This window comes from Bos taurus, chromosome 7, assembly GCF_002263795.3.
Source record: "Bos taurus isolate L1 Dominette 01449 registration number 42190680 breed Hereford chromosome 7, ARS-UCD2.0, whole genome shotgun sequence".
NCBI lineage: Eukaryota > Metazoa > Chordata > Mammalia > Artiodactyla > Bovidae > Bos > Bos taurus.
Window position 1 is genome coordinate 107,149,787 of NC_037334.1, and position 17,616 is coordinate 107,167,402.

At 40.1% G+C, this 17,616-nt stretch overlaps 1 protein-coding gene across 1 annotated transcript in view; it reads right to left on the bottom strand.

Moving 5' to 3' along the window:
• Positions 1 to 17,616, bottom strand: part of FBXL17 (F-box and leucine rich repeat protein 17) — a 522,649-nt gene that overhangs the window by 163,113 nt on the left and 341,920 nt on the right. The window contains exon 7 of the mRNA XM_024995338.2: positions 17,232 to 17,308. Coding sequence (XP_024851106.1) covers positions 17,232 to 17,308 — 77 coding nt within the window. The remainder of the gene's footprint in view (positions 1 to 17,231; positions 17,309 to 17,616) is intronic.

Consider the following 17,616-nt stretch of genomic DNA (forward strand, 5'->3'; position numbering starts at 1 on the left):
ATCAAGCCTCTTTTTTTAAGTGGCATACTCAGAAGCACAATAACATACTTCAGAAATGACAATGGATGTGTGATTACTGCTAAAATTTAATACACGTGCTTGATGGAAAAGTAAATTTCGTAACATCCTATACTAATGTAATCCATACACTGAATAAAGACTCTATCCTCAACTTTCTATTTAGATAAATAAGCCGGAATCTCAAGACAATAAAGTCTCACTAGAGGGTATCCAATAGCAGAACTTTAAATTGCTTTCAGCGTCTCCATGACGATTCAGTGCATTAATGACAAGTGATTGGTTAAAAGCATTTAAATCAAACTTATGTTCTTGAAATTTTCCATGAACAAAGACAATATCCATTTAGAAAGATCTCACAAAAATGAGTTTGGTGTAGAAAAATATAATAATATAATAAATTATTTTAAAGCATTTGGCTAGTGGATAACATAATTGAGTAGGTGGAATATAACCTAAGCCCTTGAATCACAAAAGAGTCATAGGTGATGGGTAATCAAAAACATCTGTGCTCACTTACATTTACCACTGAAACATGAACTATGAAATAGCGGATGCCCATAAGCTGATCTGCAGATAATAAAACCTCAAAGCAACTAACAACATTTGAATGCTGTCCTCACTGCCCTAAATAACCTGAGAGCAGAAAGAAGAAGAATTCTCTTCATGTATAGTAGTAGAGAAGTAGTAACAAAAGTCTACTTCATACATAGTAGTAGTCTTTGTTAGTTTTGCCCTATTTTTATATATAACAACTGTAACTATTTACTAGCTATGATCCAAAAAGAGAAAAGAAAACCCCAAACAGCAATAAGGACGATATGTATGGATGTTTTTATGTTTTTAATGAAAGCGTGACAAGTGAAAACCAAGTCTCTAAAACGGAAGTAATTTCTAATTAAATGACTTCATCATTACAAATTTTAATTATCATTATAATAACAAAAGTAGAATTTAAGTAATCTGATTTTAAATATTTGAGTAAATTAAGTGTATTTCTTTCTACCTCTTTCGATGAAAGCACAGAAAAGAGGTTTCTTGGGATTAGCTCTCTTAAAGGTTGGCTTTCCTGTGTCCCAGAATAAAATCAAAAACAAACTATAAACAAGCAAAAACCTTCCTTTTCTGAGTGAAAATGTGACCTTTGGTTAACTTCCTAGAGGTGTTCTCCAAAAATGGTACGTGCACCACCGCTTAGAGTATCAGCGATTCCCTTCTGGTAGATAGCATCTGTCTGGCCTAAGAGAACTGCAGACAGCCTGGTGAGGACCGTAACGCTCAGACTCCCTGAGTACACTCCTTACAACCGGGCGTGTAACTCCTAGGGATACTAGATGCTGTGCCGATTGATTCCTTTACAAGTTACCAGTTCCTCGGGTTGACGCTTCTAAGCCAGGGTAGCGCCCACACACGTTCTACGTGGAGCTCATCTCCTTGTACTTGAGCCATCATCTGGCAGTGAAAGATGTCTCCTGACTGTTGCTGGGTGAGTTGTGGCCTGGGCTGCCGCAAGGCCTTCTACAGAAGAGGACCTCCTTCACCACCCTGCAGCAAGCGGAGGTTCCCACCCTTCACCCTTCCGAGTTAGACTGTGTCAAGTGTATCCTATGAGAGCTAAACAGCTCAACGTTGAGTTGAACCTAGTGTATCTCAGGGCTTCCCTGGTGGCTCAGCAGTGAAGAACCTACCTACAGTGCAGTAGAGGCAAGATATGCAGGTTCAATCCCCAGCTTGGGAAGAGCCCCTGGAGGAGGGCATGGCAGCCCACCCCAATATTCTAGCCTGGAGAATTCCACGGATAGAGGAGCCTGGTGGGCTACAGTCCACAGGGTCGCAAAGAGTCAGAAACAACTGAAGCAACTCAGCATGCAAGGACAATACGACCTCGTGGTAGGCAAGGCACCTAAATGTGTAACTTTTAGTATTTCTTTTGGGTTTAAGCCTGTATGTAACCCAGGGTAAATAACAATACTGCTAAAATCATGAACAAATTACTTTAATAACATCTTCGTGTATTCATATTATTTTAGGGGGTTCGTTGTGGCTGTTCTGTGATAAAGTAAGAGGAAGACAGAGAATGCGACTCAGTGGCTAGGGCAGTCACCAGTGGCGACACTCCAGGTCCATTTTGAGGGTGGAGTTGACCTGACTTGTTAACGGATACTGATGAGAGGTGTGAGGAGAAGTGAGGCATCAGGGACATTTACGTTTCGGCTGGAGTAACTGAGTAAACTGCTGTTGTCCGGTCGTTGAGTGGCGTCCAGTCTCTGTGGCCCCATGGACTGTAACCCACCGGGCTCCTCTGTCTATGGGATTTCCCAGGCAAGAACACTGGAGTGGAACGTCCGGTCGTTGAGTGGCGTCCACCTCTCTGTGACCCCATGGACCGTAACCCCTGGGCTCCTCTGTCTATGGGATTTCCCAGGTAAGAATACTGGAGTGGAACGTCCGGTCGTTGAGTGGCGTCCACCTCTCTGTGACCCCATGGACCGTAACCCCCGGGCTCCTCTGTCTATGGGATTTCCCAGGCAAGAACACTGGAGTGGAACTAAGTGAACAGGGATGCCATTCTGAGACAGAGAAGACCAGCAGTGACAGCCTTCCACTCTGCATTTAGATTAACCCTCTGAAGAGTGAGGACTTACATAAGCCATGTGGGGAAATGAGGCTTTGAGAATAGTGATGATAAGGATCCAGCTTTATAATCAGCATTACATACTTAATTCCTTTTACAAGAAGCAGGAACGAATAAAGAAGAAAAAGGAGGAAAGGCAAAACACATCTTTAAGTCTGCAAGCACATCATGTGTTAAATTGAAACAACCCCAAAGTTCAACTTCCTTCACTGTTCAAGGAGAAAATCCTTTACTATGTACTTCAGGATAAAGGATTTGCAACTATATGGTGCTTGAGAAATATGCTATTGCTGTAATTTAACTCACTGTATGTGGGCTTCAAGATGCACAGTGGCATTCCAAACCAACTTTTAAAGAAAATTGCATGGAATTTTCAAGACTTCAGGAGCGTTCTTAAAAGTTATGCAGAGAAAACGGATTTTTGATAGTTATGAATTACATTCAGCGCTGCCAGATTGCAGGGAACGCTCTTTTTGCTTCAGTATGGTTAGAATCACTGTTGACAAAGTTTTAATTTAAATTTTTAAGGATTTAAATGGGAGAATATAGGTCACTGGATTTCATTCACTGCGTAAGGATGACTAGCGGCAGAAGGCAAGCGTGTAGTGCGGGTCCAATTTTGGCCCCGGAGTCCATCTTTTCTGTAGTAGTTGGGAACTGAGGATGTGTTGGAGAGAATAATTTAGCTCTCAGTCAGGCAACCAGTGGACTGAACACACACAGTTAGAGACCTGCCTGGCACAGAAGAGGAACTCAGTGCAGAAAATACTAAACGCATTTGTGAGACAGGCTCAAGGCCGCACAAGTCACATATTACAATCACAAGCTGGAAGGGATTCGATCTTGCCTAGCAGGTTGTAGATTTAGATAGATTTGTAATAGTCTGAAAATACACTACACAGCTCCAAAGTCTAATTCTAAAAATTTTCAACTGGTTTCCTGAAGTTGACAAAAAAGAGGTAAATATTTGTAGAACCCACTGCACGTAAAACAGGTTTTAAAGAGCCTTGAGACATACCAGGAAATCGTAAGAAATTACAGTAGGCGTCTAATTTAAATGTTGCCTTAAAATAACTAATATAAAAGTATATACTATATAGGCTATTAAAAATAAAAGTCTTTTTTTAATAAAAAGTTAAAAATTCTATTTTTTTCATAAATCCAGAGACTGGAATAGGTTTCAAATCCACATTCCGTTTAACAAAAAGATGAAGCGTGAGCTGTGAGCAAAGCAGCGAAATCACTGAAAGGCCTTTCCGAGCGATCCCACTTCCTGTGTCACGTGTGTGGGGCCTTTCTTCAGGCCTCTGCTGCAGTCACTGAAAGGCCTTTGTGCGCGATCCGCCTTCTGTGTCACGTGTGTGGGGGAACCTTTCTTCAGGCCTCTGCTGCAATCACTGAAAGGTCTTTCCACATGATCCGCCTTTCTGTGTCACGTGTGGGGGGCCTTTCTTCAGGCCTCTGCTGGGTCTGGTGCCCTATTTGTCCTCAGTGCCCCCAGCGCCATATTCCGTGTTTTCTTTCACAGACTGATGAATGTGATAGGTAATAAGGACACGTGTAGCACATACTCGTGTGCATTCCCTGAATTTGCTCTACCCCCACAATAGTGTGGAAGTAAAAGATCATGACATACGTTTTAGGGGGATATGCATTTATGGAGTAAAGGACTGGCCTTCCTAATAAAACAATTTATAAGCAAGTAAATAAATAACGGTACGCTGGTAGGCACCTCTGACAACAAAAAAGCCACAGATTATGTGCAAATTTCAGCATGCCTGCTAAATTCATCTCTCTTTCTGCCACTCAAGAAAGTATTACCAAAATCCAAGCGCGTGAAAGTAAGAAACCCTACCGAATCTAGTCTAATTTAGAAATTTTTACAAAGAAAATGGTTTGCAAACCTTGATTGTAAGGTATGCTGTAATGGCAAAGTTGAAAATGAATCCTTTAGAGGATTTCACCCAATTTCTTATGTAAACCAGAGCAGAAGGTATGATTCTCGTAAAAAGCCAAGTACATTTGCCTCAACATAAAATAGGACTGATTGAATTTCAAACTCTTCATTTATTTTGTAGAGCTGAAATGTTAAGTTCCTTATTGCTGTTCAAAATTGGCTTGAGTCTTATTTATTATGATATATATATATAATGTATTTCATATACATGCTATTTAATATGTATATTATTATCAACACACACACACATATATAAAACAGTAGCCCCTCTTTATCTGTGGGGGATACTTTCCAAGACTCCTGGAGGACTCCTGAAACTTGGATAGCACTGAACCCTATGTATACCATGTTTTTTCCTATACACACATGCCTATGATAAAGCTTAATTTATAAGTTAGGCAAAGTAAGAGAATATCCAGACTGTCAGCATCACTATTCTTGCACCTTTGGGACCCTTACTAAGTAAAATAAGGGCCACGTGAACACAAGCGCCGTACCACTGCAATGATCAATCCAGGACCTGCGAGGACTACTCGGGGACAGGCAGAGCCAGCAGCCTGGACTCACGAGCACAGGAGGAATTCACCCTCCAGGAGGGATGGCGTGCATGGCACGAGGGTTCAGCACACTGGTCAGAAAGGCACACGATGTGAAACTTTCGAATTGCTTATTTCTGGAATTTTCTACTTAATATTTTTGGACCACGGTTGACTGTGGGTAAATGAAATCATGAATAGGGGAGACTGGCTTCCCAGGTGGCGCTAGTGGTTAAAGAACCCACCTGCCAATGCTGGAGATGTAAAAGACATGGATTCGATCCCAGGGTCGGGAAGATCCCCTGGAGAAGGAAATGGCAGCCCACCCCAGTACTCCTGCCTGGAGAATCCCGTGGACAGAGGAGCCTGGTCGGCTACAGTCCATGGGGTCGCAAAGAGTCAGACCAGACTGAAGCAACTTAACACACGGTCTTCTCATTCAAAGAAGCTTTTGGTTACTATAGGACATAAATGATTTTAAATTTCAAATATAATCCTCCTCCTCAAGGAGTTTCAGAACGTGTCATTCTAGACGGTTTCTCCTGGTCATGAGCAGCTCCCTGCATGACTGTCTCATCCTCGGTACCCCAGAGAGGCATCTCTGGACTTGAAACCTCCAAACTGGATTCCCAAGGCTGACTTTGGAAAGATTTACTAACAGAGGGCAGGAAGGGGCTGGGTCTTTGAGGGCATTATTGTGATTTCAAATCTAAAAGAACAGAAGAATCCTTCATGAGAGGAAATGAAATATCTTCAAAGCAAAACTGCTTTCTTGGAGAAACTCCTAGAGCCATATGTGAGGAAAGAGATAGTAGGAAGAAAAAAAATTGGAAATTTAACCTAAGAAAGAGAGATGATTACAAATATATTACAAGTATCAATCAAACAGTACTTAGCTATTTTCTATATCTTTTTTTTCTGCTTCTAAGAATTATTTATTATATAAAAGTATTTAGGCAAGCAAAACTTACATTATATCAGTTTGAAGGTAGTTCATTCTAAAGAGCCATAATAGAAATAGAAAAGTACCATAATAGCAAAGTCCTAACTCCCTGAAGACAGAATTCTTTTTTGTTTACTCCTGATTTCCAATTTTTAAAATCTCCTTTTCTGCGCCCACACACAGTCATTCTCCATGAAAGACAAGTTGCTTTCAGGGATTCGGCATGCACTGCATACAGAAGCACATAGGCTGGATCAGCCTCGTCAAACTCAACACAATTGTTTGAAAAGTTGAAAAGTTCAAACTATTTATTTAATGTCATGCAGATAAACCCAAGAAAAGGAATACATTTGACAGGTAAATTCTAATTGACTGAGTCTTAAAAAAGCCAAGAGAATGATTTAGGATAAGAGTTAAAATGAACAGTTTAATATTTAAGTTATTAGTAAAAGTAAGTTTGACTTAATTAGGAAATTAAATTAACCAAACTACCTTTCTGCCTCAAAGTCCCATTTAATATCTATTCTAAGTAAAATCATAAAGAGAATCTGTTCGATTCTCTTACTCCCAAAGATATGAGAGAAAGGAATATTAACACTTACTCATGCATAAGATCAACACATTGGGTTTGAAGAACTTGAGAAGGTTGGCACTATCCATCTCCAGAACCACAGTCCACAGTGTACCACGGAAATCTACCAGCTTTCTACTCAAGAGGGTCACTGACCGCCTGATCTAGTTCTTACCTATCCTTGGAAGGAGATGAACCAGAGCAGTGTTTCTCAAATTGCTAGTCATTCTAGTCAGTGATACAATCACTTCAGTGAACATCCAACAAGCACCTTAAAGGCAAAATGTATTTTTCACTGTAGAACAAGGGAGTTTAAAAGCCCTGAAATGAGATGATGTCACACCTTACAGTTGGAACACTTTTTCTACTTATTTCCAAATGGGTCCAAGAGGTCATATTTTAGCACTTAAATGCAGAACATCTGAGACAAAATCGGAAGGAAATTCCCAGAGAATTCATGGGGCAGCTAAAATATAAAAATACTTCTCTTTCCTAAGTTCCACTCCTAATTTCTCCAAAAGCAGAAAGTAAGATAGAGTTAAGAGAGTGCTGGATACAGGGATACCTAGGAGCTTTGTAGGGCTGGTTCCAGATCACCACAGTAAAGTGACAATAAAGTGAGTCACACGGATCTTTTTGGTTTCCCAGCGCATATAAAAGTTATGTTTATACTGTATTGTAGTCTATTATGTGTGTGATAGCATTATTTTTTTAAAAGAATGTATATAGTATTTTGATTATTGCTAAAAAATACTATTATATGAGCTTTCAGTATGTCATAGTAGTAACATCAAGACTACTAATCACAGATCACAAAGAAATACAGTAATAAAAGAAAAGCTCGAAACATTTTGAGAATTACCAAAATGTGACACAGAGACACAAAATGAGCAGATGCTGCTGGAGGAATGGCACCCACAGACTTGCTCTACAGAGGGTTGTCACAAACCTCCCGTGTGTAAAAACTTCAGTGTCTACAACATGCAATAAAGCTAAGCAAAATAAAATGAGGTGTTCCTGTATATAGAACTAGAAGTTCCTAGTGTGTTGAGAATCCCTAAATGAGGATTCTCTAAAACCCAGGGGGGCTGAACTTGCTGTGTTTATAATGGAAAGGTTGGACTTGTGATGGGAACTAAAATAGGTTTTAGGCTGGAGGAATGAAAGGCAGAAAATGCAGTGATATAAGACTCAGAGAGCAGCACAGACATAGAAGATAAATTTCTTTAAAAAGCCCAATTCATTCAAAGAACCAAAGTTCTTCAGAAAAACGAGTGATGCCAGGTCTCCCAGCGTGAAATGCACAAGATGAGCCCGGCACATCTTGACATAATGAGTCAGCGTCAAAAGGACAGGGGAACCAACCCAAAGAAGCGTCTACTACCAAAAGAAGGCCAATCTGAGTAACGATTAAAAGAATAACTGCAAGGGATCGTTGAGATTATAATAACACCTACACAAAAATAACAACTCCTCGTTGGTCACCTTGGAGAACACTGGAAACCAAATTAGCATTTTTAAAATGGTAAATGAAGAGAAAAATATCATGTATTATTCCTTCCTTTTCTATATAAATTGAACTCAAGTAAACCAAGAAGTTAATAAAGGAAAGTTGCTCTTAATATAAGGAAATCTTGCTAATAAATGAGAAAGACCGGGTAAGGCTTAATCCTACCAGTATCCATGGGTGTAACAATGTGAGTCTAATTAGTGAATGACAAACAGTAAAATCAATTAGTTTAATGTTTAATTTCTATGTTGCTACAAGTGTTACTATCGTTTTCTAGTGGGAAAACTGGCAGAAGTTTTTGTTTTACTTTATTTTTTCCAAATAAATATCAGATGCCAAGTGTCTTACATAGGCTAATTAACCAGGAAAGAGGGAAGGAGGTTTAGTCAAAAACACAGCTAGGGAGGTAAAATGTCTTAGATCACGTTAAAGGGAAGGGGAGGCCCTGAGGGCTTCGCAGACCCAGTTCACTGCAGCAGGGAGGGTGGGGCCCTGGGCTTTGCCCCATCTGCTCCTGCTCGCCGAGAACTGTCTCAGCAGATGAGGAGCACTGATGCTAAAGACCCTGACTCCGGGAAAGGCTGAAGGCATGAGGAGAAGGGGGACACCAGAGGATGAGATGGCTGGCTGGCATCACCCACCCAATGGACACGGGTTTGGCTGAACCCGGGAGTTGGTGATGGACAGGGAGGCCTGGCGTGCTGCAGTCCGTGGGGTCACAGAGTCAGACACGACTCAGCGACTGACCGGAACCGATGCTGAAGAGCATAAAGGAGGCAGACAGCAGAGCCATACTGAAGAGGCTCCACCTTCACTCCTCAGAGGACATTCCTGGGAGCGGCTCTCCCGAGCGAAGAGAATTGAGAGGCACTGACTCAGGTGATGACACTGAGATCCCAGGAACTTCTGAGCTCGGGCTCAAGAAAGAACCTGAAGAAGAGGGCAACCGCTGATGCCTCAGGGAATGGCACAAAACTGTGTGTCTCTAGCAATACCTGTACTTTAAACACTGCTGTGAAATCACGTCACTTAATATTAGCTGGATTGCTTTTAAAGGATCATTTAAATAAAGAAATCATTTCTATAAGAAAAGCTGGGAAATTTAAGAAGTTATCTGCACATAATCCAGTAAACGATTTAGAGGGAGATTATAGTTCCAGTTTTGCTAATTAATGAAAACCTACATAGGCTCGATTTCCTCATCCATTAAAAAAGAGTAATAATATTTATGCTTCCTTCATAAACTTTTGGTAAAAATTTAGAAAGAGTGCAAGAAAAAATGTAACTCATGAAGAATTATATACAACTTTGAAATTAAGAACATTTGCTGGATATGTGAATGCACACTGAGTATCATGAGAGCCTCCACCTCCTGGCGCAGGAGCGCCTACCCACAGAAGGCAGCTAACGCTCAGGGTCAGTACAACAAGCTGTAGTGGGTCAGCACGCTGAACCTACCAAGTTAGTAACTATATAATCAAATCTCACTGGGTAGTTGCTTTTTGATATTGTTTTTTTTATACAAAGATGGAAAAAACACGGTATCATGAATTTCAGTTACATCATTTAAGCTTTGACAACTGGGACAGTCCAACAAAGCTTTCTAGTAATAAATACTCCTAAGCACATCACTGACCTATGACTGGTTATCCAAGAGACTGATTTACTATTGAATCCAGGCTGAGCGCCAAAGAATTGATACTTTCGAACTGTGGTGTGGCAGAAGACTCTTGACAGTCCCTTGGACTGCAAGGAGATCCAACCAGTCCATCCTAAAGGAGATCAGTCCTGAATATTCATTGGAAGGACTGATGTTGAAGCTGAGACTCCAATACTTTGGCCACCTGATGGGAAGAACTGACTCAATGGAAAAGACGCTGATGCTGGGAAAGATTGACAGCAGGAGGAGAAGGAGATGACAGAGGATGAAATGGGTGGATGGCATCACCAACTCAATGGACGTGAATGTGAGCAAACTCCGGGAGATAGTGAAGAACAGGGAAGCCTGAAGTGCTGAGTCCATGGGGTCGCGAAGAGTCGGACACGACTTAGTGGTTGAACGACAACACAGTATTATACGGTTACTCACAAATTATGTGAACCTGAGTCTCCACATCTGTAACCTGGAATACCAACAGTCCATATCTAAAACAGGGTGCTCAGGGAATTAAATGAATACATTTAATTAAATGAATGAAAACATCCAATAACTGTTAACTATTCTATTGTTATGAAAATTAACATTTCATTTTCTTTCATTTGAACTGGGTACTTGATTAGTAGTTAGAACCCAAAGTAGTGTTTCCTTTTATATATGTTAAGAGAAGTTGTTACCATGGGAATGGTGAATAAGACAGGAAAAGTCGAAATGAAAATTGGAAGTTACTCTGAATTTTCAACTAGAATATTTTCATAAGGTTTCTTCAAAATTTGCCCGTGTGTGCACGTAATCACTTTGGATGATTTCTGCTCTTTCTTTAGATTAACCAACGCACGCAAACTCACCCATTCCGACACCTGCTCGCGCTCCGAGCCTTCCTTAGGACTGCACCACCTCAAACGCCCTCCCTTCTCCTATCTGATCTCCACGCATCCTCCACCGAAGACTTCAGTCTCTTATGGCCCTGTCCTCCAGAGTCCCTACACCTCATAGGGCCTTTTTTTTTTTTTAATTTGACACCATCATGTTGCTCGAAACATTCTCACTGCTTATATCTGCTTTCCCTATGTAAGAGTATATACTTCTCACTCATCTCTGTATACTCTACAGCGCCCAGCCAGCACACAGCCAGTAAACATCTGCTGAATGAAACAAAATTGGAGCCAGCCCAGTACACTTCCCAGGATTAGAAAGAAATTTAAACATTATGTAGGTCAATTCCTTACCCCAGTGCTTCCAACTTTCCACCTTCTCTTCAAGAGATTATCTCAGTTTGAATAACTCTTGTAAGAAAGAGCTCACTACCACTTAAGACATCTGGTTTCAATAAGTCTTAAACATTAGGAAATTGTTTTTTTGTGTGGGCAACGAGAAATCTAGTATTACAGCAGTTATCTTGGTGTTTATTGCAGTCCCCTTTAGATTTACTAATTACTGATATAATACCGATAATAATCAATAATGACCATATTACAGCACAGTTCAAGGAAAATAAATGCTTAGTCTGAATACTGAAGGGTACTAAGGGTACTAAAGTAGGCACTCTGAAAAAACGACTTTTTATGTGATTTGGAACACATTTCTTTTATCTATAACAGAACTCCTTCATGAGATTAAAGTTAAAAGTTAATTAAAATTAAAATCAAGCTTTCTATTTTAAAAATGCTAATAAGTAATTGAGAAAAGGAAAGTGGAAAAGTAAATATTTCAGTTAACAATTAAGTTGTATATGGAAATTTAGTATTTGGCTATAAAAATTAATAAATTAATTGAATCAACAACATTAGTGTATTTGGAGGTATAAGAAAGTTCAGGGCAAGCATAGAGATTGGTCCATTTGTCTTTTAAATATAAGTTAGAAGACTTCTTAATTAAAAAAACTCTATTACATACAAAGCTAGAGTTGGCCTTTGAATTGGTTATGGGAGACTTTTCTTAAATGTCTTAAGAAGTGCTTCTTTTAATTATAATTCTTAAAAATTATAATTACCAAATTTTTGGTGAAAAATCATGACCATTACTGAAAAGAAAGAAAAACGACAATAACAGTTGTTAAGTACAAAAGTAGACATACAAATCCAACGGTGAGGAACTCCAGGAATAAAAGAATTACAAGTGAAGAGAAATGACTTTTAAGATGGGCACACAAACAAGGAGAATTTGCAACAAAAGAAGATTTAGCATTTTAGTATTATTTTGTTAGAATCAGTAAAAGCTATCTATATTTAAATGATAGAATGGAGAGAAAATGTGAATAGTCAACAGGAAACAATAAGGCATTCTTTTTCACTTGCAAATCTATTTTCTAAAGTTTGTCTCTGTCACTTTACAACTATTAGAGTCATTCCTGCTGACAAAAGGAGTCGAATCTTACCCCGCAATCTTGGAGTAGTCTGAATTACAATTTGAAAATGAAACAAAACATAAAAGAAAAAACACAAGAATTTAATTTTAAATGGAACATCACTGTATGTAATGCATACCTAATAATATGAAAAATAAGATGGCATAAGAAAGGACCAAACTATCTTTCACGTAAAGATTTTCTTCTTGAATCAGCACTGGTTTGGCAAGAAAAAAACAGAAAAAGAAACACTCCGATACTAGTGCAACCCAGAATGCTTGCTGGGATCTCTTTTTGTTCCTTTAGGCTGCTTATTTTGATCATGTATCCAGGATCTAATTTGGGTTAACTCATAGCTGAAGAGGTCTGGTATCCCAGGAAAAGGTAGTGAACGTACCACCTATTAACCTTTCCAGAGCGCTAGAAGGTCAGCAAGGCTGGGGTGAGGCGAGGCTTAGACCCGGGCGGAGACGAAGGGCAGCGGGCGCTCCCGGCCACTTCTCTTGTCCAGGAGGAGGAGGCGCATGACCGTTTTTCCTTTCCTCCTTCTGGAATCAGCAGGCGGCGCTGTGCTCCGGGCCGCGCAGGACTGAAGGCCCGGGCGCACACACAGCAGCAGGCCGCTCGAGCACCGGCCCGCACACAGCAGGCACTGAGGCAGTGTCTGTGGACAGGATGCATATACACATCGTGTCCGTCGCGCGGCAGGCCAGCTGAAACGGCATCTCACGTGATAATCGCGGGAACACCGACCTGCTTTTCTGGGAGGTGACTTTGGCCCAGAGTAACCCAAAAGCTTCCGCGGCAGGCCTGCGGTTGGGCTCTCAATCCCGGAGCAGGCAGAGGGCCGGGCGAGCACAGGAGGGGCGGCCAAGGGCTGTCCTGGGGGCAGCAGGGACCCTGGAGGCCCCAGACGGCGAGGTCAGAAGTTGAGTGTTTCCAGTCCTCTTTAATTAAAAGGTTATTTGACAACTTGAGACAGGAAGCAAAAAGATATCCCTTAGAGTGCATTTTGCAGTGCTCTCAGGAGTGCTGAAGTCAAAGGAAATGTGCTAACAACCCACAAACCAGGGTCCTTTTTACATCTGCTCCCTGACTCGGGGTCACACTGGTGACCTCCACTGTCAAGACTGGAACTGAGAGAAGGGCTTTCTTCATCCATCTCGTTTATTAGACCATAGGGTCTCCGCCTCACTGCCCAAGACTGGCTCTGACCTCCGCAGGCATGAATGATACACGCTGACTTCTCCTGTTCCCGCTAATCCTAAGGACATACCTTTCTGAAGGAGGAGAATTTTTCAACAGAAAAGTATTTGAAGGCAAGCGGAAAGGCAGGTTGGAAATTCTTCAATGACAAATTATTATAAGAACAAAAAAAAAACATAAGGGGAGCCAAATTAGCCAAACAAAAATGAAGGTAATCCAGAGAAAGCAAAGGGAAGACGCCTAAGACAGGGAGACAAAGATTTTCAACTTTCTGGTGCATCTTTCTTTTCATTCCCTACAAATGTAGAACAATATGGTTTAGACAGCTCACGTGTGGCAGCCAGTTAGGCATGCGTGGACTAATACAGGTCAAACTTACAAAGAACGATTCCCACAAACAGAAAGCCACCCTTGGAGGAGGAAGAGGCCTGATTCTTCTTCAGAAAAACAGAGAGTTCTTACAATTCTAGAGTTGGAAGAACTGCTAGTTAGTGAGTGTCCACTACGCCACCAGGCCAAACACAGACGCTTCTTACCCGTTTTCACCACCTCTCGTGGCCTGCACTGTCATGCGCTTAACAGACGACTAGCTCGAAGCTTAAGCAACTTAGACCAGATCATTAAAGAAAGGTGAGACAAATTCTAACCTCACTCCCTGACACCTTAGTTTGAATTTTTTCCCGTGATAACAGCCCATAACATTTATTTGTTTAGTGACAGAAGAGTGACAGTATTATTTTGTCTTTAGGGAGCGATTCCCCAAGACTGTATTTTCCATTCAGCTGTGCCTGAATTATTGATTTGTTTATGATTGTTATCCTTTACCATAAAGATCTATGTTCAATCTGGGGAATAGGAAGCCTATTAGAATGATACTTTCCTGCACAATAAGTATATCATATATCAATTAAAATGAACATAACTGCCTACCAGCCTGGCCAGGTGTCGCTAAGTACTAAAATACCACATTCAACACCTGTGAGAATCTCGACAAAAATTACAAATGATAAGCCAGGCGAGCTGCTGTTTCTGAATTGATGCAATCTGCAAAGAACTTCAAAAATCTCAGGATACTGTACTGGGAGCATGTACAAACACACCAAGGGGAAAGGAGGTGAGGAGGAGACTGGCTGGAATATGTGCAAACCAACAGGAAGGAGAATTAGGGTAGTCTCTTGAAGGATGAGATTCCCCTGGTATCAGGCACATCAAATTGTACTATTTCTAAGTAGCTTCAAAAAAAAAAAAAATCCTACAGAATATATATTCAGTTAAAGAAGAAAAACAGCATCTGCTTTTCTTTCTTAAAATTTATAATTAACACAGGGCAAAGGATCACACCCTCCCCTAGTAGAGCAGTTACTTCCAAAAACATGCCGTTTCTCTGGTTACAATGAATAATCATTTCTGCTGTCTTTTTGACAAAACTGTGCATGTGTTATTGGCAGGGTACAAGGAGGAAGGGAGATGAGCTGAATGTTCAGTACTTTTTTTAAATTTTACAATCAAGTAGCAATTATGGCACAATCTCATAAACTATTGACCTTTACCCTTCTACCTCAACCGTGCCCCAACATTTTGAAGAACAGAACGGATGCACAGAGGCTTTCACCACAAATCCTCTGAGGACCTAAAACCCCAGGGAGAAGGAAGGGAGACAAGCTGGGCAGAGGGCTTGAGAGCTGGAGGGTATGAAAAAAAAACCATGATAGATTTCTCCATGGAGGGAGACAATCCTCAAAATTTTCACTTCTAGTTTCTCTCAACTAGACTAGGTCAGTGGTTCTCAATTTTGGCTGACATTGACATCATCTAGGCACATTTTATTGCCTGGGCACCACCTCCTAGAAATTTTGAAATCCCTGTGTAAGATTCAAGCACCATGATGCTTTACAACTTCCCCAGGTGATCCTAACCTGCAGAGGGGGTTGACAAGAGCTGACCTAAATAATTCAGAGAGATGGATAAAGGCAGACCACATGGGCAAAGGATTAACACAATTTTCACCTCACCAGGAGGAAAAAACAAAACCTAAAATCTCAGAACACCAGAACAAGAGAATATCACTGAACAATAGCAATAAACAATAACAATACATAATAGCAACAGCAACAACAAAGGTCTCTCCCAAGGCCTTCCTTCCAGGAAAGAAAAGGAGGTCGAAGAATCGTGTGTGAGTCTTCCCTCTGTCCCTCTCCTGCAGGAAAGCAAGTTCGCTCAGCAGTACACACTGCGCTCTCATTAGACAGGTACACGCGGGAGCAAGAAGTCAGTTTACATGGGAGGAGACAGCCTCAGAGACGTGAGGGAACTTCCCGAAGGCCAAGGCACAAAGACCGAACCTGATTCGACATCTGTCCCAGGTCTAAAGCGTTTCCTCTTTTCCATAACTTCCGGAACATTTGTTCGCACTGGCTAACTTACTGGTACTGCGACAAAGTGTAATTTTAGGAACAGTTTCCATTGCGGGCCTTGAAGGGTCCATTCTAAAGAACTTAGTCCACCCTTCTCCTGGCAATTAGTAAGACTGGAGAGGCAGGTAGGGGACTACTGGTAAAGGATTTTGAATGCCAAGTAAAGCGTTTGGAATGAATGAATGTACTAGTTAATTACCAAATCTACAGGTATTGAGGATCTGCCCGGTTTGGGGCAGAGAGAACACTCTAAGGTCTAGACAAAAGGGAGGCATTGAAAGTTTTAGATACCGTATCTTAGAGGCACTCTACTATGCCAAACCAGAAAACAAACTACAAGCAAAAAGAAAACACCAAAACACTCCTTTCTCATGGTATAATTACGAAAAAAGACAATAACCCAGAAACAGTATGGATAAATCCATGTAAGAAATTTACCATTCTCAAAAAATAAACTCTGAAAAGAAATTAGGGTTATCTTTAAGCCAAATCCTTTATGTTACTTTTTTATTTTTTTGTTATAGCTTTCATGGAGTTTTTCCAAAGGATGAATTTAGTAGCTGATAAAATACAACTCTCCCATCCAGGCCAGTATGATATCTTAGGATTGGAGTCAATTATCAGCATATGTTGGATTAACAGTTAAAAAAAAACCAATATAATGAATTATTAGTTTCCTTCAAGGTAGAAATCATATTCCCCAATGTAAAGAAACAAATTTAAAAATCAGAAAAGAGAAATGGAAATCATTTAAAAACATCTAGTTAAAACTCTGTATTTAGATTAAATATGCAAATTAATAGTAAAAAATATTTATAATGCACTGAACAAAAGAGGAAAGCCTAGGTGGGTTATTTTATTACTCCAATAGGACAATTTCATACTTTTCATATTTTTATATAATAACTTGCTTTTCTCCACTTGAAAGGAATATTTAAAATTAACATATTTAAACTTTTACAAACAAATGTATACCTTTTACTTCCTATATATCTAAACTTCCTATTGGACGTTTCCAATGTTTTAAAGAATTTAAGGCATTAAGAAGGCTGGCATTTGGAATGTGAGCAAGCGTGCATTCGACATGACATAAATTAAGCAAATCAACACAGTAATTACTTTATATTATATCAAATATTTCATTATCCTAATATTTTCATCATATAGAAATTTTAGCCATACTTTTTAATTCTATGTGATTATGCAAGTACATATATGATTTCATGTGGTGACAAAACTGATATATATATATTCATTTTACTCTGGTTCTAATTTCAAGATTTCTTGATTTGGGGCAGTATGATCAGAGTTTGCCTCAGTAAAGATATAGCTCAGTGTCTATGAGATAGTAGCTTTTGATTTTTTTTAAAAAAAGCTTTCAAAGATCTTGTACCTTTTTATTCTTGAAGACGATTAGGACAATGGCTCATTACATACCATAATCTGTGATTTTACAGGACACCAAATACAGCTCTTTCAGGTTTTGTCCTTCCTTTGCGATGACCTCCACACACCTGAAACACACACAAGAAAGTGGCGAGTTACACTAATGTGTTTCAAGTTAAATTAGCAAGAGTTTGGCCACGACTGTAACAGGAAGAGGCCAGCGTCTGATGAATGCCACAGCTCTCTTCTTTCCACAAACCGCTTTCAAGGTGTTTTGGGAAAAGGTATTATATTCCCCGCTTTTTAAACTCAAGTGCTTTAATACTTAAATGACCTTAATTAAATACATTTATGACTAGTGCATCTTGTAAAGCTAAACTGATGAAAAAGAGATATTCCTCTAACAGCACTGTTACATTTGGTAATAAAAGATTAG